The sequence below is a fragment of the Rhodotorula toruloides genome (assembly GCF_000320785.1).
Source record: "Rhodotorula toruloides NP11 unplaced genomic scaffold Scaffold19, whole genome shotgun sequence".
NCBI lineage: Eukaryota > Fungi > Basidiomycota > Microbotryomycetes > Sporidiobolales > Sporidiobolaceae > Rhodotorula > Rhodotorula toruloides.
The window spans coordinates 302,709-321,478 of NW_015622979.1; the positions used below are offsets into that span (position 1 = coordinate 302,709).

At 63.3% G+C, this 18,770-nt stretch overlaps 8 protein-coding genes across 8 annotated transcripts; 5 read left to right on the top strand and 3 right to left on the bottom strand.

The window, feature by feature from the left end:
- Positions 1–417: 417 nt before the first annotated feature.
- RHTO_02618 (uncharacterized protein) lies at positions 418–3,288 on the top strand (the record flags this gene model as incomplete). Its single annotated transcript, XM_016416292.1, has 5 exons — positions 418–2,706; positions 2,771–2,831; positions 2,887–2,984; positions 3,039–3,110; positions 3,172–3,288. 5 exons carry the CDS (start codon positions 418–420, stop codon positions 3,286–3,288), a joined length of 2,637 nt encoding a protein of 878 aa, XP_016271789.1.
- A 485-nt stretch (positions 3,289–3,773) lies between these two features.
- RHTO_02619 (uncharacterized protein) lies at positions 3,774–5,289 on the bottom strand (the record flags this gene model as incomplete). Its single annotated transcript, XM_016416293.1, has 4 exons — positions 3,774–3,862; positions 4,053–4,871; positions 4,927–5,209; positions 5,269–5,289. 4 exons carry the CDS (start codon positions 5,287–5,289, stop codon positions 3,774–3,776), a joined length of 1,212 nt encoding a protein of 403 aa, XP_016271790.1.
- Positions 5,290–5,674: 385 nt separating this feature from the next.
- Positions 5,675–6,880, top strand: RHTO_02620 (uncharacterized protein; the record flags this gene model as incomplete). The annotated part of the gene is made up of 9 exons (XM_016416294.1): positions 5,675–5,875; positions 5,931–5,963; positions 6,023–6,048; positions 6,107–6,128; positions 6,185–6,287; positions 6,350–6,401; positions 6,466–6,514; positions 6,583–6,660; positions 6,785–6,880. The coding sequence occupies 9 exons, from the start codon at positions 5,675–5,677 to the stop codon at positions 6,878–6,880; spliced, it is 660 nt and encodes a 219-aa protein (XP_016271791.1).
- Positions 6,881–7,126: 246 nt separating this feature from the next.
- Positions 7,127–8,353, bottom strand: RHTO_02621 (glucose-6-phosphate 1-epimerase; the record flags this gene model as incomplete). Its single annotated transcript, XM_016416295.1, has 5 exons — positions 7,127–7,288; positions 7,344–7,747; positions 7,806–8,052; positions 8,231–8,301; position 8,353. Coding segments are annotated over 5 exons (885 nt in total).
- Positions 8,354–9,031: 678 nt separating this feature from the next.
- RHTO_02622 (DNA methyltransferase 1-associated protein 1) lies at positions 9,032–10,796 on the top strand (the record flags this gene model as incomplete). Its single annotated transcript, XM_016416296.1, has 6 exons — positions 9,032–9,482; positions 9,540–9,655; positions 9,710–9,848; positions 9,904–10,251; positions 10,311–10,675; positions 10,734–10,796. 6 exons carry the CDS (start codon positions 9,032–9,034, stop codon positions 10,794–10,796), a joined length of 1,482 nt encoding a protein of 493 aa, XP_016271793.1.
- A 359-nt stretch (positions 10,797–11,155) lies between these two features.
- On the top strand, positions 11,156–12,460 carry RHTO_02623 (uncharacterized protein; the record flags this gene model as incomplete). The annotated part of the gene is made up of 6 exons (XM_016416297.1): positions 11,156–11,371; positions 11,434–11,527; positions 11,585–11,672; positions 11,729–11,844; positions 11,906–11,943; positions 12,002–12,460. 6 exons carry the CDS (start codon positions 11,156–11,158, stop codon positions 12,458–12,460), a joined length of 1,011 nt encoding a protein of 336 aa, XP_016271794.1.
- Positions 12,461–12,607: 147 nt separating this feature from the next.
- On the top strand, positions 12,608–13,662 carry RHTO_02624 (uncharacterized protein; the record flags this gene model as incomplete). The annotated part of the gene is made up of 4 exons (XM_016416298.1): positions 12,608–12,887; positions 12,993–13,139; positions 13,200–13,364; positions 13,418–13,662. The coding sequence occupies 4 exons, from the start codon at positions 12,608–12,610 to the stop codon at positions 13,660–13,662; spliced, it is 837 nt and encodes a 278-aa protein (XP_016271795.1).
- A 163-nt stretch (positions 13,663–13,825) lies between these two features.
- On the bottom strand, positions 13,826–18,536 carry RHTO_02625 (DENN domain protein; the record flags this gene model as incomplete). The annotated part of the gene is made up of 10 exons (XM_016416299.1): positions 13,826–15,175; positions 15,229–15,567; positions 15,628–15,888; positions 15,944–16,045; positions 16,103–16,270; positions 16,325–16,495; positions 16,549–16,640; positions 16,693–17,038; positions 17,100–17,965; positions 18,029–18,536. The coding sequence occupies 10 exons, from the start codon at positions 18,534–18,536 to the stop codon at positions 13,826–13,828; spliced, it is 4,203 nt and encodes a 1,400-aa protein (XP_016271796.1).
- Between the last annotated feature and the right edge of the window lie 234 nt (positions 18,537–18,770).

Consider the following 18,770-nt stretch of genomic DNA (forward strand, 5'->3'; position numbering starts at 1 on the left):
CGCAAAGGAAGCCGTGTGTGAGCTAGTTGGCCGTTCGCTGTATGCGCGAGCGAGTGAGGTCCCCTCTTGCCGCTCTCCTTCTCTCCCCATCGCTCGCACGGGCGCACGGTGAGTCTGACAGCGACTGACAGGGTCCAGCTGCACCCTGGTGTGCTGTCCTGCTTCGCGAGTACGTTGGCTGACCTGCTGTCGCTCCCCGGCCATTCTCAGGCTCTCTCTCGCACCCCTCTCTCACGTCACCCACCGCCCATGGAGTTCTGAACGACCGCACAGGTGAGCTTGCGTGCTCTCTGCAGTCTATGCCGGCACTCCGGCGGCTGCCAGAGCGAGAGCGGGAGCTGATCTTTCCCCTCGTCGCCAGCAGCCTCAACCCCTCCCGTCCCGCTCTCCTCGACCGCCAGCAGCCCCGTGAGCTCGATGGACGGCTTCCTCGACCCGTCCTTGGGCGGCACACTCGCCTTCCTCGACTCGTCCGCCCAGCTCCACCCGCCAGCCGACGCGGGAAGCTTGGGCGTGTCGGGCCAACCTCTGTCGGCGTTCGAATACGACACCTGGCTCGACCCCTCGGTCGCAGAGGCCTACGAGCACCAGGCGGGACTCTCAGTGTCGCAGGGAGGCTCATCCGCGTCCTCCGCGCTGCTCGACGCACGCCAGGAAGCTCTCGCGCCGCCCGCTCAACCCTTCGGCGTCCTGGATTCAGAAGCAGGGCGATCACTCTCGCGCCACGGCTCTGGCACCGTCTCGCCGCTCGAGGCACCGCCTGGTCACGCTCACAACGCCAGCGAAGCGTTGCAGCTCGCCTACGCCGCCGCCGAGTACACGAACGGCATCTTCCACCCCGGCCCTCCTCACTCGTCCGCACACGACCGCCAGCACGCCTACGCCCGCACGCCTGCCCCTCTTCAAGCCTCGCCGAGAAGCAACGCTGCGCCCGACCCGTCGTCGTACTCGATCGCCGCGTACGGTCAGGAGTCGCCCGCTCGTCGCGCGCCGTCGCCAAGGAAGGCTGCCGCCGCCGCCAACACGCCTCAGCGCCGCCAGCTCAGGTCGCCCGCACGTTTCGACGCCATCAACGAGGACGCCAGTCGCAGAGGCCAGCTATTGACGGCGAGCGGATCTCGCGGGAACGGCCAAGCCGTCCTCGGGGGCGCTCAAACGCCTAGGACGCCTCAGGCGGACGAGTCGGTTCCCGAAGCTGCTCTCCACTTGCTTCGTCTCGCACAGCCTGACGGCTCCGCAGGCTCGGTCGCGACCAACTCGACCGGTCGCGCCGACGATGATGTCAGCAACGAGGACGATGCCGAGGGCGAGAGCGACGACACGAGCATCAACTCGACCGACGTCCACCACAAGCCTCTCCAGCAGCTCTTTGTCGAAGGCAACGGCGTCGTCGCCGGACCCGGCCAGCTCGAGACGCGCGTCTGGCATCACAACCCGGACCAGCCGCCGCTCCATGTCCAGCGGGCAGCCGGTCCAGGCAGCCACAGGCTGAGCACGACGAGCTCAGTGACGAGCACGCGCGGGCGCCAGCACATCCCGGCGCGATCGCAGCGCGAGGCGAGTATTGCTTCGACCCGTTCTCGCGCGAGCGAGGCAGGCTCGTCGACGACTCCTGCGCCTCCGCCTGTCGCTTCGTCCTCGTCGTCGACTCGTCGCTCGACGCGTGCACGCAAGCCGCGCGTGTCGGCGAGCGTGGCGGACGTCATGTCGGACGACGCCGAGAGCGAAGGCGAGTACAAGGAGGAGGATGACGACGATGCCGATGCGAGCGACGGCGGGCGCAGCAAGAGGAAGGGTAAGGGCGCGGCAGGCAAGGCGAAGAAGGCGACGAAGCGCCAGTCGACCGCTGGTCCGGGCGGTACGCCCGCCAAGAAGGCTCGCACCTCGACCGGCAGCAACGGTTCGCCCGCCCTCCCCGCTCCGCCTCGCAAAGCTCGCAGGCAAGCCTTCATCCCGCCGAACCTCCGTAACCGCACCTTCCCGCCGCACGTCGAGATCAACTCGAACTTCCCTCGCTTCTACCGCGCCTTCCCCGTTCCTTCCGCTTTCGCTCCCGACTCGTACATCCTCAAGGCTCCCACGCCGAGCCGCACGCAGCTCGCGCTGCAGAACGCGGCGATGAACCATGCGGCGCAGGCGCCTCCTCTCCCTACTCCGCCCATGGGCATGTACGACGACGGCGCTTTCGCTCATCAGTACTATGCCGCTCCGCACACGCCCGTCGCCTCGACGTCCACTGCGTCACTTTCGAGCATCTCGGTCGACCCGAATGCGCAGTTCCACCTTTACCATCTCCCGCCCGGCTTCGGCCACTCACAGCCGCAAGCCTACTCCCCACCTTCCACCTCGCACTCTCATCACCCTGCTCAGCTCTCTCCTCAACTCAGCACGGCGTCCTCATCCGTCTCGGTCACGCCCTTCTCTCCCTCACAGCAATCGACGCCCCCTTCGACTGCAGCGTCGACCGCCTCGTCCTCGGCCGTCGCCACTCCCGCCGTCTACGCCGGTCCGCCCACGATTCCCGGCCCGAACGGCGTCCTGATCATGCAGCCCCCGCCCGAGGCGAAGTGGAACAAGCCGAGCGACCCGCTCAACCTCTACTGGCCCCGCTTCGTCTGCGGGAACGCCGACGACAAATGTGGGATGTGTCCCATCTGTGCCGAGCCGAAGGAGAGGGGAGGTGAGGGCGAGATCAAGTGGCTCAAGGTGCGTCTCCTCCTTGATTCGGCGGTCAGTTGGGTATCAGTAGCTGACGAGCTTCTTCCCGCAGCTCAAGAACAGCAGCTTCGTGTACCACATGTCTTATGCTCACGGTCTCTCCAACCTCACCGGTCCGTTCGAGCGCTTCTCCTCAGCAACGCCTTGCTAACGAACCGTCTTGTGCAGGCCTGCCCTTCTCGCCACCGGTCCAGACTCGCGTCGTCGGCCTTCCTGCTAGTACGAAGGATCAGCGTTCGCAAATGACCGAGGGTCTCTGCCACAAGGTGAGCCTTTCGTGCTCGCCCTTCCCGGCACTTGAGCTGACCTCGCCCGATTAGTGCAACGTCTGGGTCCCGCTCCTCAGCGTCAAGAACATCGACGCGATCGTTCCCGAGCTGATTTGGTGGAAGGTGCGTTGACTGCGTTGCCGGACTTTGCGCACTCCGAGACTGACCTCGAGCGCTCCGACAGCACGCCAAGAAGTGCCACGGCGACACGACCATTCAAGGCGAGGGCGACCCCTACGTCCAGGACGGCGTCTACCAGCTCATCCTCCAGCGGAAAGCCGAGCACGGCGCGACCGGCTAAGCTCCCTTCGCCTTCCGCCCCCGCTTTCCCCTCCCCCTCGCTTTCTTTTCCCTTCGCCTTCGCTGCCATACACGGTCACGACCGCTTTACCCATCCTTCACGACCCTCGACTACCCAAGTCCCCTCTTCCCACACCCAAAACGCCTGCCCTCTCGACGCATCTTTTCCTTCCCCTGCATCGTCATCGGCCTCGACCCTCAAGAGTTACAACCGCATCAATCTGTTCATTCTGTGCCACCAAAACGGACGCGGCCTTCTCAGCGATAACGATCTCTGTCTCTCGTCTCGCTCGCCGGCGTCCATCTCCTCTTCCTACACCAAGACGTGCCCCTCGAAGATCACCAAAAGTCGTGTAACCGTTCTTTCCTTCCCTCTGTTCATCGTCGCCCTCAGTTTCTTCCCCTCTTTTCCAGGCACTCGCTTCTCTTCATCGCTTGATTTCGAGTTGAGGCAGTCATCGCGCGGTTCAAAACGAAGTGCAATCGTCAGTCTTGCATTGCGACGCCTTTGCAATCTGCGCGAGAGGCCAGCGCTACGAGGTGGGCGAGAGGAATGTGCGAGCTCGGTGAGAGCGCTGCGCAAGTCGACCTAGTCTCGAGCGATCGACCGGCTGCCTTGTCCTACATCTTCGGCTCGTGCGCCGTGCGAGTAAGACGGGTCGTTGTGGATGCGGGCAGGCGTTCTTGAGGTGTGGAACGCTCATCATGGTACGAAGAGCGTCCTCGGACCGCTCTCCTGCGCAGATCCACCCCGCCCTCGCCCACCTCGACCGCCTCTTCCGCGTCCGCCACCTCTGCCCTCTCCGCCATCGCCTCCTCCTCGTCCGCGACCTCGTCCGCCGCCTCTTCCTCCGCCTCGCCCACGCGTAGATACATCGTCCGCCTGCTGTTTTGCCTGCGCCTGCGCCTTCAGCCACGACGAGGCGGCGACGACTTCGGTCGACGGGATAACGTAGAGAGCATTGGTGATTGAGGGAAAGAACGTGGAGAGGTAGTACGAGAGAGCGTCGCCGGACGAGAGGGCGAGGAAGTCGGGCGGAGGAGCGGGTTCGCGGGTTCTGCGGCGCGGTGAAGAGTGAGGATCCGTGATATCGTTGGCTGAAGTGGCAGAATGAGCAACGAGGCGACTGAGAGGTTCAGCGAGAGGCGGAGGCGTATCGAGAAGCGAGTTGTAGACGATTCCGACGGGCGAAGTGTCGCTTGGCGAGGTTGTGCGGGCGGAGGAATGGAAGTGGAGCATGCTCTGAATGGTCGAACGCAGATGTCGAGGTATGTCGTTGGCGGTTGGGAGTGGGAGCGGCTCTGGATCCTCGCCCTCGACTGGAGGAGGGAATTCGATTCCCTCCGGCAGCTCGACGACCCACCCCTCCGGCACCCTGAACAGCTTCTCCACCTCGCTCCACGGCACCTCCTCGGTTTGTCGCTGTGCTCGCAACCGTGTTCGTGCATCGGCATCGGCGGGAGAGAAGGCGGCCTGAATCTGGCGGGCAATGTCGAGTTGGCCTTCGAGGAAGCGGGTCGCATCGCGAGCGAGGTCGTGGAGCGGATTTGGTGCCTTCTTTAGTAGGTCGAGAGTGGACAAAGCTGTGAGACCAAGGGCTGAGTAGGGAGTAAGGAAATGAGGGCAGGGTAGACGCACCGGACAAGGGAACGACGAGCTGGTAGCGGTCCTCCCTGATCCACCGCTTCAGGACTGGCAGAGCATGTACGAGTGCACTCGCATCGACCACCCTGACTTCCCGCTTGTCCTCCCTCGACTCGCTGCTTCCCCCACCTCGTCCTCCTCGACCCCGTCCTCGCCCTCCTCCTCGTCCGTAGAGCCGCGGGTCGCGCGAGAAGGCAAGCGTGTCGACAGACTCCTCGAGCTCAGAGACCTGGTGGGCGAGAAAAGCGGCGCCGAGCGCTCTTTGCTGACGTTCCCTCTGTCGAGGTTTGGCGAGGGTGAGCGAACGCACAACAGCTGCGATGAGAAGTTGCGCACCTTCTGCTCGTCAGTCTCCATCCCAAGAGCAGTTCTGGCAAGCGCAAGCTCTTTCAGCGGTCCTTTGAGCAGGAGCAAGTCGCTGGTTGACGGACGACCCCTCCCCTTGACCTCCTCACATTCGCTCCTTACCGCCGAACCGCTTGAGACTGCTCGATTGACACGCGAAACTACACATCGAGCTCGTAGAGCCTGCTGACCGAAGCTCCCACGTTCCGCGACGTCTCCCGTCCCCGTCTGCCCTCTTCACGCATCGTCCTTCGCCTCTTCGACTCAGCTTCCCAACGCTTTTTCAAACGCCAGAGTGGCGCGACTTTTATCTCCCATCCTCCTCTGTTGCTTCGAGCCGTTCCGCCCCAACTCCGACCACTTTCTCCCATCTCCATCCTCCTCGCATCCGCACAACATGCCCCTCCCTTCCCGCCAGACAACTCCAGCAGAACGCACCGTCGATCCACGACTCGCTCGTCGAGCCGCCTCCGAGCGCATCAAGAGCGAGAGCGCGAGGAGCACGCCGGCTTTGGGTAGTCCAGGGGTAGGGCCGGTGCGAGGAGGGTCAGCCGCGAGTGCTTCGAGCAGTGCGAGGGCTGCAGCGGAGCCGTATCAGGTGCGTGAGGGCGTTCAGAACGGCGTTGTAGGCGTCTGACTGTTCATTTCCGCAGCGCCCTGCTGTCTACGCACCAGATCCGCAGCTCGTGCGCCTCCTGCCTTGTCCAGGAAGGGCGAGAGAGAGAACTGACTTGCCTCTCCGCAGGTCAACATTCGCTACGACCGACAGATGTGCGTGCTGACGAACAAACGCCGCGTCGACTTGCTGACCCTCGCTGAGTCTCTCCAGCTTCTGCGGCTCATGTGTCCAGGTGAGCCTCACGTCACTCGGTTGTACTGCTCGGTTATTGACCGCTTGGCGCTGCAGATGCTCGACCGGAACCGCTTCTCCGATTCGCAGCTCAAGAAGGCGGCGAACAAGTTCGACACGATGAGGCGAGAAGGATCGCTCAAGCTCATCAAGCCGAACGGTAGGCTTATCCCCTGCGTCGTCTTTTGGGTGAAGGTGGCTCATGAGTCGATGGGCGCGCAGACTGGCCAAAGTGCGAGCGCTGCGTACCGAAGCAACGGCAAATCATCCGCTGGTGCGTCTTCCTTTCTTTGTGCGCGTCATGCGACAACGCATTCACCGTTCCTCTCATCTCGCAGCGTCGACTGCCGGCTCGAGAAAGACCGGAAGGAGTTCTCAGATGCGATGGTCCGTTCTCCTCCTCCTTTCTTCCCTCCCGCTCATAAGCTTACAAGCTCGACCTTCGTACGAAACAGCGCGCGAAGGACCGGGCGGCGGTGTGCAAGAAGTGTCAGGCAGCGGCGGTTGACAAGGAGGACTTGAAGAGGCGCGAGGTCAGTCTAACCTACCCTCTCTCGCTTCCAAGCCGGATGCTGACGGACTTTGACTGGCAGGAGTACGTGCCACGCTCGAGTGTAGCTCTAGGCTCTAGCAAAGCTGACCTTCGCTCGCGAGCAGCATCGAAGCAGATCCTTGGGCCTCTGTCGACCCAGGCGGTGGCAACTCCTCCGACTCGGACCTCGAAACCGACCCCGTCCCGCCCGCACATTTTGACCCGGCTGCAGCATACCGCGTGCACGATGTGGGAGGAACGGGAGTAGCTGGAGGAGCTGGGAGGGGAACGCAGCTTGCGCCGGTTTGGGACGACGACGAGGATGAGTGGTGAAGAAGCGGGTGGGACGAGCATCTCTCTGTGTGTCTAGGAGTAACCGCAATGCACTGCTTTTCGCATGAGATACACTCGAACACGATCGGAAGAGTCTACAGCTTCCCCCCACCTGCCGCTGGTCCGCCGGCTAGTCACTGATCAAATGAGACCTCGTACGTGCCGGTCCAGTCCTTTCCAGGGTCGAGGTAGACGAACGGCTCGACCTGGCAGCCTTCGAGGCAGACGTAGCGGTCGTAGCCTCCTTCTTCCATGTCGGCGATGGTCGAGCCCTTCTTCGGTCCGGGGTTCCAGACCTGCGCGTGAAGGCTCGTCAGCAAGTGAAGGACGGTGAGAATGCGTCGAACGCACGACAGCGTCGGCAAAGCCAGACTTGGTGACCTTGACCGTCTCAGCCTGGCCCTTGAAGCGCATGACCAACTCGTTCGGCGCGCGGAAGTACACACGGTCAATCTCCCCATTCGGTCCATCAACAACGACCTCCTTCCTCCGCTCAGTGACCTTCTGCTCGCCCGAGACCTTGTCGTTGTAAGCGAGGTTCTCAAGGCCGTCGACCGAGACGTCGGGGGGCCTAACGCCTTGAGGAAGGCGGAAGTAGGTGTGGAGAGCGGCTTGGAAGGGGAGAGCGGCGACGGCGGAGGAGGGGTTCTCGACGTGAAGGGTGAGGACGAGGGTGTACGGGCGGAGGTCGACGGTGTAGGTCAGGGTGAAGGGGAGCTTGAAGACCGACTTGATAGCCTCGGTGGGGGACAGCTCTGCACAGAGATGCCGTCAGCAGTGCACTCGTCGTAGTCGTCGAACGCGTGAACGCACTGAAGACGACCTTGACGCCCTCCTGCGAGTCCTGCTGGTCCGCGACCTCCCACACGCTCGTCCTCGCGAACCCATGCTGTTTCAGCTTGCTGAAGAGCTCGTTGTCGGACGGAGGAGGGCCAAAGACGGGCCAGCAGAGGGGGACGCCGCCGCGAATGGCTGTCGAGTCTGAGGTGCGGATGTCGGACTTCGACGAGACGAAGAGGCGCTCGCGGCCGTCGTGGACGTAAGAGATCACGGTGGCGCCCTGTGGAGCGTACAGGTCAGTGAATTGCCCAGCCTGACCAACTCACCTCCCGCCAACATCCCCTCGTCATAAGTCGGCGAGTGCGTGAAGAACGGCTGTCTGCGGCGTCTTCGTCTGATTGCAGACCCAAACCACGCAGCTTGTAGCGACGGGACAGCCTGCACATCCAGCGACTCACCTTGAGGGCGACCTCGACGGACGAGGCTCCGAGGGAGAGCTTGACGGTCTCTGAGCTGACGTTGACGGGCACTGCGAGTTGGACAGTCAGTGTACGCTCATACACAGTGCCACTGTACGCACTGGCTGTGTGTATGTGTCCTCTGCGAGGTGTGGGAGCGGAAGCAAGAGCGAACCAGCGACCCGAGGCGGGGAGAGGAGGAGGAAGCGGTCCGCCTCGTCCGCTTGAAGGACAATATGCACGCGAGTACCCGCGATTACCGCATTAAGAACACTTTCTACACCCTCACAGATTTCAGCGAGCGAGAGAGACAGCCTCAAAGCGGGACTTCGCTGCTCAGGAGGACGCTCTCACCACAACTCGCTCAAGCTGGCTGATTGAGCACCACTGAGAACTTTACTAGCTCTGGAGGCTGCTGCTTAACCGCGCTGCAACACGCCTGAGCGCTTATTCTCGCCTTCGACACCTCTCCTCGACCCGTCTCATCACCAAGTCGGCGACAACGCGCTCGGCTGGCGAGACAAGCAGCAACGTGAGCATGGCAGCTCCTCGTTATGCGTTTGCGGACACTGGGCGGGCGGCGGGGCCCGTGACACCGGCTCGGCGGCCCTCATCTCGACGAGGTGAAGAACGCGTTCAATTGGCGCAATACGGCACAGCGGGCGGGAGGAACGCGACTAGAAGGCGTGCAGGGAGCAGAGTGAACGCAGCCGTGCTGACATCGTGCCTCGCCTACCCGCAGAACCGAACTTCTTCCTCCCATCCTCGACCCTCCTCCTCCGACCCGTCTAGCCCGACACGATGGCCAGCGCCAAGGACGTCCGCGACATTCTCCAACTCGGAGCAGCGCCCTCCTCCTCCCTGCAGCCCGCCAAGCGCAGCGGTCCTCCCGGTCCGCCCACCAAGCGCCTCGACGGCATCACCCGCGAGCTCTACGCCCTCATCGGCGACAACGCTCCCACCCTCGCGCTCGCACAGCCTGTCAAGCCCAAGTTCAAGGAGCGCGCGAAGCGTACAAAGCCCGCTGCGCACTGGCACCTCATCGGCTTTACGAACCCTTCGCGAGGAGCGGGCACGCCGGACGATGGAGACCGTGCGAAGCAGGCGCGCAAGAAGCTTGTCCTGAGGCATTGGGTGAAGGACCTACCGCAGAACTTTGTCGACGGCATGCCCGACCAGAAGTTTGCCAAGTTCAACACGTCCAGCCAGCCGTTCTCGTACACGCCGGAGGAGTACGATCGGTGGCTCAAGTGTTCGTCGCATTCCCTACTCTGACGACCTCCCTTCGCTGACCTTGTTCCTGCTGCAGCCGAGGACTGGTCGAAGGACGAGACGGACCACCTCTTTGCGCTCGCGCACGAGTTCGACCTGCGCTTCATCGTGATGGCAGATCGGTGGGCGCTGCCAAAGGAGCGGGGAGTGGATGTGCGTCAACCTCCTCTATATCGAGACGCCTTTGCTGACAGGAATGCATCACAGGCGTTGAAAGACCGCTACTATTCTGTCTGCCGGATCCTCGCCGCGAATCGACCAGGCCCGGAGCCGGCGGACCAAGGGGAGAAGGAGCGGCTCGAGAAGGCGCGACAAGAAGCCGTTGCCTCGTTCAGCTTCGATCTGAGTGCGTTGCCCATCGGTTCCTGCGCGAGCGACGCTGACCACTTCTTTCCGGGCAGACCGCGAACTTGAGCGCAAGGCTTACGTCGCCTCTCTCCTCTCGCGCACGCCCGCCGAGATCGCCGAAGAAGACTTTCTCTACGTCGAGTCGCGGCGAATCGAGCAAAACTACCACAAGATTGCAGCCGAGCGGGCAGAGCTCCTGCACCTCCTTGGCGGGCGAGACGGAATTGGGGCATCCGGGTCGGGCGCGCAGGGGCTTGCGGGGTTGGGGCAGGGAGGGATGGGCGGGAAGGAGGCGGAGAGGAGGAGGAAGGGGCCGGGTTGGGATTATGCGGGGAGTGCGAATGCGTTGCCGGAGGGGTGGGCGGGAGAAGGGAGCAAGCGGAGGGCCACCGCCGAAGAGGGTGAGTCCGCGTCCTCCGGCCTTCGTTCGAAAGCTCCGCTGACGATAGTATCTGCGCAGACGCGGCGATGTGCGTCGAGCGCCACCCCGCTCCTTCCGCCGTCGCGCCCAAGGCCTCGATGTGGCCCTCCGTCGCCGTCCGCTCGTCGCGCCTCGCGCCCGTCAAGTCCGGCATCGCGCAAAAGGTCGCCGCAGCACTCACCGAGACCGGCCTTTCGACGCACCTCATCATGCCGACCAAGACCAACATCGCCAAGCTCGACGACCTGCAAGCTGCGCTGAGCCAGATGATCGAACTCAAGAAGGCGGTCGACAGGATCCAGGGCGAGATCAGGCTCGTCAGGAAGAAGAAGATGCAGTTGCTCGGTCAGGAGGAGCCGGTCATCAAGGGTGAGGACGACGACGGCGACAGGGCCGCCAACAGGGTGCGTTCAGTCGTTTCGCCTATCTCTGAGCATGCTCGCTGACATTCTTTGCGAACAGAACAAGCGGAGCGCGTCTGTCGCGTCGTCGACCGTCTCGACGAAGCGGGCGAGGCGGGACTGAGAAGGGCGATTCCCGCTCTGCCCCGTCTCGCTTGTTGTGTAGCTTGTTCCGGTCTAGCGTACGCTGTTGTCATTGTGCAGAGTCCTGCTCAGCGAGAGAGGCGAGTTGTCCCACCACCGTTGACCTTCGCAGGCTCTTCCTCCGCCCGCTCACCTCGCTCTCTCGTACTCGCTTGTACGGCCTGGCTTCCACCTGCTCTAGCCAGAACGCTCTCTCTCGACTGCACGACCGCGCTCGCAGCTGCGCCCATCATGATGTGAGCGAGCCTCATCTTCCCTCTCACCTCGGAGGACTTGCTCGCTGATTCTCCCTCGCCTCGCCTCGCACGCAGTCACAAAGAATCTGGCTTCACCGCCAACATGCTCCTCGAGGTGCGCGATCCGGCAACCGGCCAGTCGCACTCTGTTGCGGTCGCAGAGTTCAAGCCGGTGGGAACGGCGTCGAATGAGCTGTCGTGCTGGATGGAGGGCATTCCAGGGGCGGCTTGCAGGGTGTTCTTCCGGAGGGACAGCTCGCTCCGGCCGGTCACGCAGCTCGAAGCATATGTCGGGTTTCTCTTCGTCGACCAAGGCAACGTGCGTTTCGTCCTTCGCTCGACCCCTCAGGGCGCATTATTCTGACGAAAGGACTTCCACAGCCCTGGTGCAAGGTCTACGCATGCGGCGCAGGCGTTGCGGATCCGGAGGGACAGTCGGGACCCATCCCTTGGTACCTCGACGCTTCGCTCAGCGGTGCGTTGCCTCATCTCGTCGTGCCTGACATCTCGCTGACTCATGACTCATCTGCAGATCTCCCTCAGTCGCTCGAGATGGCGGACAAGCGGCGAGTCGACCTCAAGATCTACCGATGCTGGCCGAAAGAAGGGACGGTTCTCGGGTGAGTTACGCTCGCTCGCTCGACTTTCAACGTTCACCGAACTGTCTCTCCGGCAGCATCGGCCAACTGGCGGTCAGCGACATCGAGTTGATGGACCAGGAGCGACCTGTCGTTGTCTTTTCCTGGCAGTACGCCCCGCGCGCGCATCTCGAGGCTCTCGGCCTCGTCGACCGTGCGTCTACTTCGCTTGAGTGGCGCGGAAGGGCGCTCATGGTACAGAGTCTCCCCTGCAGGTCCTGCGACGATTCCAGACTCCGTTCCGGCGCACGAGGTGAGCGCGACCTTCGCAGATTGGAGCTTGCACGACTGACCGCTACTCGCCGATACAGCTCACCGACGCCATTGCCTTCCTCCGCGGCGCCAACCGCCTCCTCCTCTCGATGATGACCCAAGATCAGCGCCTCCAGTTCATCGACCGACTCGCTGCAACCCCCGAGATCCTCTGTCGCCTGCCTCACGACGCGCAGAACGAGCTTCGCGTGCTCTCCCTTGCCAATCAGCAGCGCTTGCAGCAACCAAACACGCCGACGCCGAGCCCGGCACTCGCACCGCAAGCTGAGGCGAGCGAGATGGGCGAGACGGAGCAGGCGCAAGACGGTACCGCGTCGCGCTATCCTCTTCGCTCGCGCAGGAGGACTTCGACGATCGGAGAAGAGGACGGCAGGAGCGAGACCGTGTGCCAGGAGACGCCGGAGAAGGGGCAAAGCGAGAACGACTCTAGCACGGAGTCTGGTTCTTCGCCGTGCAGGATCCGCATCGTCGGTACCTTCGGTCCGCAGTCCAAGTGATGTGTTCAGTGCTGTTGTACGCTTTTGCAATCCTATGTCGCGAGTTATCGTCGAGGCGAGGACGTCGCCTTGCTCGCTCCCTCTCTTTCCCTCCTCCCGCTCACTTTGCACTCGCTTCTCTCGCTCGCACACTCTAGACCCTCGCTAATGGCTGTCCAGGCCGAGCAGATCAACGTCAGCCTCTTCCTCGATGGCGCGCGCGCCCTGCCGTTCGCCTCGTCCACCCTCCCAGACGGCGCCATCGAGGCCAACTTCTCCGCCGAGCTCGCGCCGGGCATGAAGTGGGACCTGACGTGGTACTCGGCGAGGCAGGACCTCATCGGCTCGTACGGTAGTCTCTTGCGCTTCGAAGGGTCGATGGAGGGTTCGCTCGTCGGCGGCAAGGTTCTCGGTGCGGATGGGACGGGACACCTGCAAGGAGTACTCCGTGAGTCTTGACTTGCCACCTCTGAGGCGAAGCGAGCCAGACCAGGCAGGTGCCGCCGGAGGATTGGCGGGTTTCGAGCTGACCATGTTCCTTCGCCTCGCGCAGAGACGGGACAGTCCCCCTTTGGCTTCAACCTCGCCATCATGCCGCCTGGATATCTCGATATCATCAACACGGCCGGGGCTGCAGAAAACCGCGCGATCGCCTCCTTCCACCTCGTCTGCTTCGATTCGAGGACGGTCAGGGTCCCCTGTGCGTCGCTCCTCCTGATCCACGCATTCGCCCCTTCTCAGTCACCTCTCCCTGTCACAGCGCTCCCGCCGACAACACCCTCGTCCACGGCAGCGCCGGCCACTCCCTCTTCCGCCACCCGCAGCCTCCTCTCGCCTGTTCAGTCGCCTCAGAGCAGTGTCGCGGACCAGACCAAGATACAGGAGCTCGAGAAGGAGCTCAATGTCACGAAGAACAGAGCCGATCGTGCGTTCGGGCTATCGAAGCGGCGAAGCTTTCCTTGCTGACTTCGCTCGCAGACTTTGAACGCTCCCTCCTCGCCCTCTACGAGATCGTCCCGCACGAGTCGCGCCTCACCTACATCGACTGGAGGCTCCGCAACGATCAGCTCACGCCCGAAACGCGCGTCAAAATCGCATGTTCGAAGGCTCGCGTCGTCCAGGAGCTAGAGTTGACGGCTAGCGAGAGCGCCAAGGCCGAGCTGAGCGACATGCTCGCTTTCTGCATGCGCCTCGAGCGCGGTGGAAGGCCTCTCACGGCGTAGAGGACGGAAAAGGTCAGCGCACTGCTCGCCTCGAGACTTTTGACCTTCGCAAGTTGACGAACCGACCCCGCCTTCTCGTTCGCAGCTCTCGCAGGGCTCGCTTGTAGAACGCAAAGGATGAACAGCAATTGCTACATTCGTTGTACTAAGCGCGAGGGAGAGACTACGGCCTGGACGACTGCTCGATGTGCTCGACCGCCGTCCTCACTCGTCCCTCCATGTTGACGCTCCACCGCTTGTTCAGCGACCTGATCGATCCGCTGCGAGTAAAGAGCGCGACAGGCGGCGCATCGATCGACCACGACGACTGCCTCGAGTGGGCGAAACCGTCGCGGCGCTCCGGCGTTTCTGCAACGTTGTCGGCGAGTTCCTCGAGCTCGAAATGGTTGCTGGTCCGCATCGAGGCCGGAGTATGCGCGCGACTGGCGTGCAAAGCCGTGTAGCCTTCGCTGACGCTAACGAAGCTCTGGGCGTCGTCTTCGGCGTCGCTCTCCTCGTGCATTGGCAGCGGCGAAGATGCCGAGCGCGACAAGGTCGACTTGTGGAAAGGCGGAGTCGAGCGATTGAGAGTGGGCGACGTGAAAGACCGGCTGATGGGAGTGGCGAGCGGCGTGCTGGCATCCGAGCTGGCCGAGCTGAGGACGGAGGCTGCACCAAGCGAGTTCTGGCGGCCGTGCGACGAGAAACCAGATGCAATACGGCGGTGACGAGGCCGTATGGTTACGAAGGAGAAAGGCGTGTTCGGATCGCTGACTTCGGGCGTGACTGGCGGGGTCAGGTGGAGAGGTTTCGGCTGGAAGCTGAGGACAGGCGAGGCGGAAGGGCTTGTCGACGATGGCTTAGAGAACGGGCCAATGTCGGGGGAGGCAGGGCGAGCAGGGGCGGAAGTCGACGAGACGAGGGTCGCATCGTCGCTGATGGCTGATCGCGAAGGCGACGTGGTCCCGACCGAGGAAGCGACCGACGTCGACTGCGCTAACGCGTCCGCCGCCGTAGACTCGCCAACGGCCTGCAGGGCAAGTGAAAGCCTGGACGAGATGACCCGGAAGACCTCCTGCGTGGCCGCCCGAATCTTCTCGCCATCGACAACAAGGTCCGGCGTATCGGAGCGTCCACTCAGCTGGGCGGCCTGCTCATCCGTAGGTGATTGGAGCTGGTCAGTCGAGCGAGGCGAGAGCGATGGCGTCTGGCTGCGGTGCGAGATGCCGTCGATGCGAGCTGCAACGGCTTGGTAGATCGGGCTTGTCTCGTCTTTGGCGCCGCTGATTACCGCCCGCACCCCCTGCGACAAGAGCGCGCGCTGCTCCTCGACGCGGCGACGCATGGCGCTGATCCGGCTGAGCTCGGTGATGGCGTCGAGCCTGGCTTGCTCGGCTGCCTCGAGACTGGCTTCGAGTCGCATGCGTCGCTCGCGGTCTTGCACGAGTTGCCCGCTGAGTTGCGCAGTCGTGTCGTGCTCCGCCGCCAAACGGTCCCGCAGCTCGACGACCTGGAGGGCAGCGCGCTCCGAGAACTGCATGGAGCGGCATCAGCGATGCGCCCGGGAAGGTGAGGGTGCGTACGCACCTCCTTGAAGACGGCAAACGACTCCTGCCACTCGAGGCTCTGCTGAATCAAGACGGCGAGTTTCCTGTTCGCGCGGCCGTAATCGGCTTCGAGTGTGTCGCGCTGCTCGACGCACGCCTCGACGTTCTTGCGGAGGAGGACCTGCATCCGGAGGGTCTGGTGGTCGAGGCTGACGCTCTTGCGAGGGCTCGTAAGTCGAAGAACTCGACCGACGAGTCCGGCTCGGGGCGTTTGCGAGAGGGTGTTGGAGAAGGCGGAAAGAGCGCGGGTGTCGCTCCATTGCCAAGCAGGATCGGGGAGAAGACGCTCGGCCTCGCGGGGCTGGCCTGCGACCTCGACCTGCCGGTGGAAATGCTGTGAGAGGACTTCCCGAAGTCGATATAGTGAGCGGACATGTACAAGCGAGAAAGGTCGAAAGCGACCGTGCGAGAACGCCTCGACGACCTCCTTCGGCACGAAGTTGCGGCCGATGTTGCCGATCGCTGCTTCGAGGGCGCGCAGCAGTTTGTCGCGGACGGGACTTTTCGAGAGTGCTCCGCTTGGCGGTTTCGAGCAAGTGACGAGGTTGTTGTCGAGGTCGACGACTGCGACATCCGGAGCGAGGCTGGCGAGAAGAGCGCGGGCGGAGAAGGGCGCGCCGATAAGCCAGGGGCCCGAGTCCTGGGTCGAGCGGTAGTCAGCCTCGGCGACGGAATGTGTAGGCACCGAGACGCACGTCTAGGTAGACGGTAAGATCGCGGACATGCGCTGAGGCCTGAACAAGACCTCTCCAGCCTTGGCCCTCGAGGATCTGCTGAAAGACGTAGACCGACAAGTCCTGCATGACGAGAGCGTCAACTCACTCCTCCTATCGAGGACCCAGACAATCACGCACGAGAAGCAAGTCGTGGCGGCTAACGAAGGCGATCTTGCCGAAGGGCGCGAGCGCGAGTTCTGCGATGGTGAGCATGTTGTCGAGGTGCAACGCCTTGAAGACGGGCCAAATCGGCAGATGTAGTTGGCGGAGGGAGCCAGTCGCCCAGTCGATCTCGCCGGGCATGATCTGCGGGAGAAGCGGTCAGCAGTCGCATGCAGCGAGGTGGACGAAAGCCCTTACTGCAACGAAGGTCGTGTCCGCATGCTCTTCCTCGAGGCTGATCGGCACGACGATGCGCTCGCCCGCTCGAGGCGCTGGGCTGCTCAGGAGGACGTCCATTTGGGCATTGTGCATCGCGAGGTCCTGATGGTACAGGGCCCACGACAGACGGAGGACGTCGCTGAGAAGAATCTGCGTGCGACCCGCGTCAGGAGACTTTTCCATCGGAGACCCAGCCCGCTTACATGGATCGGAAACGTCGAGACTAGGATGATGCAGTAGGGCATCCAGAGCGACTCGCTGCGCTCACCAGCGATCCCGTCCGAAGCCGAGTCCCCTACGACAATATGTCAGCCGATGTGACTACGAGAGGCGAGCGAAGAACGCACGACCGTCCGTCTCGGTCGCGAATCCGCTCGAGGGCACCTCAATCCCGTCCGTATCCTCGAAACCCTCCATCTGCTCAATGAGTTGGTGACTCAGGCGCCGCCCAAGCTTCGTCGTCCGTTTCGCCTGCTTGACCGCGTCTGCGCCTGCCGAGCCGTCGCGTCTAAGTCTCGAGACGATTGCGGCGGCGCGAGCGGACTCGACTTGCGACCAGACCTTCAGCGCCACGGCATGGTACTGCTTCTGCTGCGGCGCAGTTGAAGAAGAGGTGGCGAAGGAGAAGAAGGAGGTCGTCGCTGGCGGCTGAGTGGGCGAAGAGACGAGCTCGACGTCGTGGCGGAACGACATCTGGGAGCGCACAGGTCAGCTCGCGAGATCTGCGCCAGATGTCAAGTAGCTGAAGACGCACTTTCAACGCCTTCTGCGTCACCTTCTCCCGCTCCGCCCGGTCGAGCCTGACAAGCTTGATGTCGCTATCGCGCTTCTCCTCGTCGCCGGTCAAGACACCCAACACCTCCGCCTTCCACCTCCTCTCGCCCGCTCCGTCTTCGCTCCTCGACCGCACCCACGTCTGCGGGTCCTTCGACAGCCCCGCCACAAGGTACAGACTCGCGAGCGGGACCTTCTCCTCCGTCTCGCGCTGTTCCTCGGACGGAAGCTTCGAGAGACGCTGGCGGAGCGGCGACGAGCCCGAACTGGGTAAAGTGGCGGACGAGACGGGCGGCGCGAGCGTCGTCGGACGATGCGGCGCGCTCGAGGCGGAAGGCAGGGGCGAAGCGGAGCGGGAGGGAGCTGGGCGGAGGGGAGAACGTTGTGGTCTCGGCGGGGCTGGACCGTTTGAGGTCACCGAGCGGAAAGAGGCGCGGCTTTCGGCGCGGAGAGGCGAAGGCGGTTCAGGCGTTTCCGCAGCGAGACCTGGCGGCGCTTTGTAGCTCGACGGCTGGAAGACGGACGGTGCCGTATCGCGACGTCGCAAGCCTGTGCCCGTCTTGTGACTTGCTGGAGTCGTGCCAGGCGTCGGTGCAATCGTGTTGATCTGCGGGATGGGCGGGAGCGGAACAGACGGCGGCGGGCGGGGAGGAGGCTGATCCGCCTGTGCGACTCTGCGGAACGGCGGTTGCGGCGGAGAGCTTGCGGGCGACTCGATTGCTGCTTCTGAAGCGATGGACGCGATTCGAGAGCGGAGCTGCGGAGTCGAGACGGACGAGACGAGGGAGCGGCGATTGAGGCCTGCGCGACGACTGGGCGTGTCGGTTGTGAGGGCGACGCCGACGTCTTCGTTCCCGAAAGGAGAGCAGCGTCAGCGACATCGACAAGCAGAAAGTGGAAGTCGCTAACCCCTGCTTGGCGAGGCCGGTGTCGAAGTCTCGTCCGCAACGACCGGTTCGTCCTCGACGTGCTGACCGAGGCTCGACGGCGTCCGTCTGAGCAAGTTACCCAGCGAGCGCCTCCGCTTGACGGTACGCTCGGGCGTTGACGTCGCAGCACCTCGAAGCGAAGTCGACCCAGAGGGATAGCTCGTCCCCGTCCCGCTCCACCCCGACCCCGCTTGTTCTTCGACCATCTGCGCCAACACTCCGACCTGGACAAGCGTGGCTCTCGTTCGGATCGGTGCGACCTTAGGCGGCGGGTCGAGCGGAAGAGGCGGCGAGATTGCTGAACTCGAGAGGAGGATGGACGAGCGGGCGCGGCGGGGTTTCGGTCGGGTCGAGTTGACGAGAGAGCGAAAGAACGAGGATGTGCGGCGTAACGGACCGCTCGAGCGCTGAGGGGGCGAAGTCGTCGAGTCTTGCGAGATCCCGTTCCGACTGCCCTCCATCTCGCCCTCCTCCTCGTCGTGCGCCATTGTGCCAGCTGCAAATGGGTCTGCGTCGGGTTGCAGCGAGACAGACGTCCTGTAAGTCGACCTCGACGCGCGGAGAGATGAGATGGCCGAGCTGGGAGGAGTGGTCGAAGACTGAGCTGGCTGAGACGGCGACGGTTCGAGGTAGGCGCTGTGTGGGCGGGCGTAGAGCTCTGCGATCGGCGTTGCCATCTCCTCTAGCAACCGTCAGCTATCACAACAAAGGAGGAACGAGCG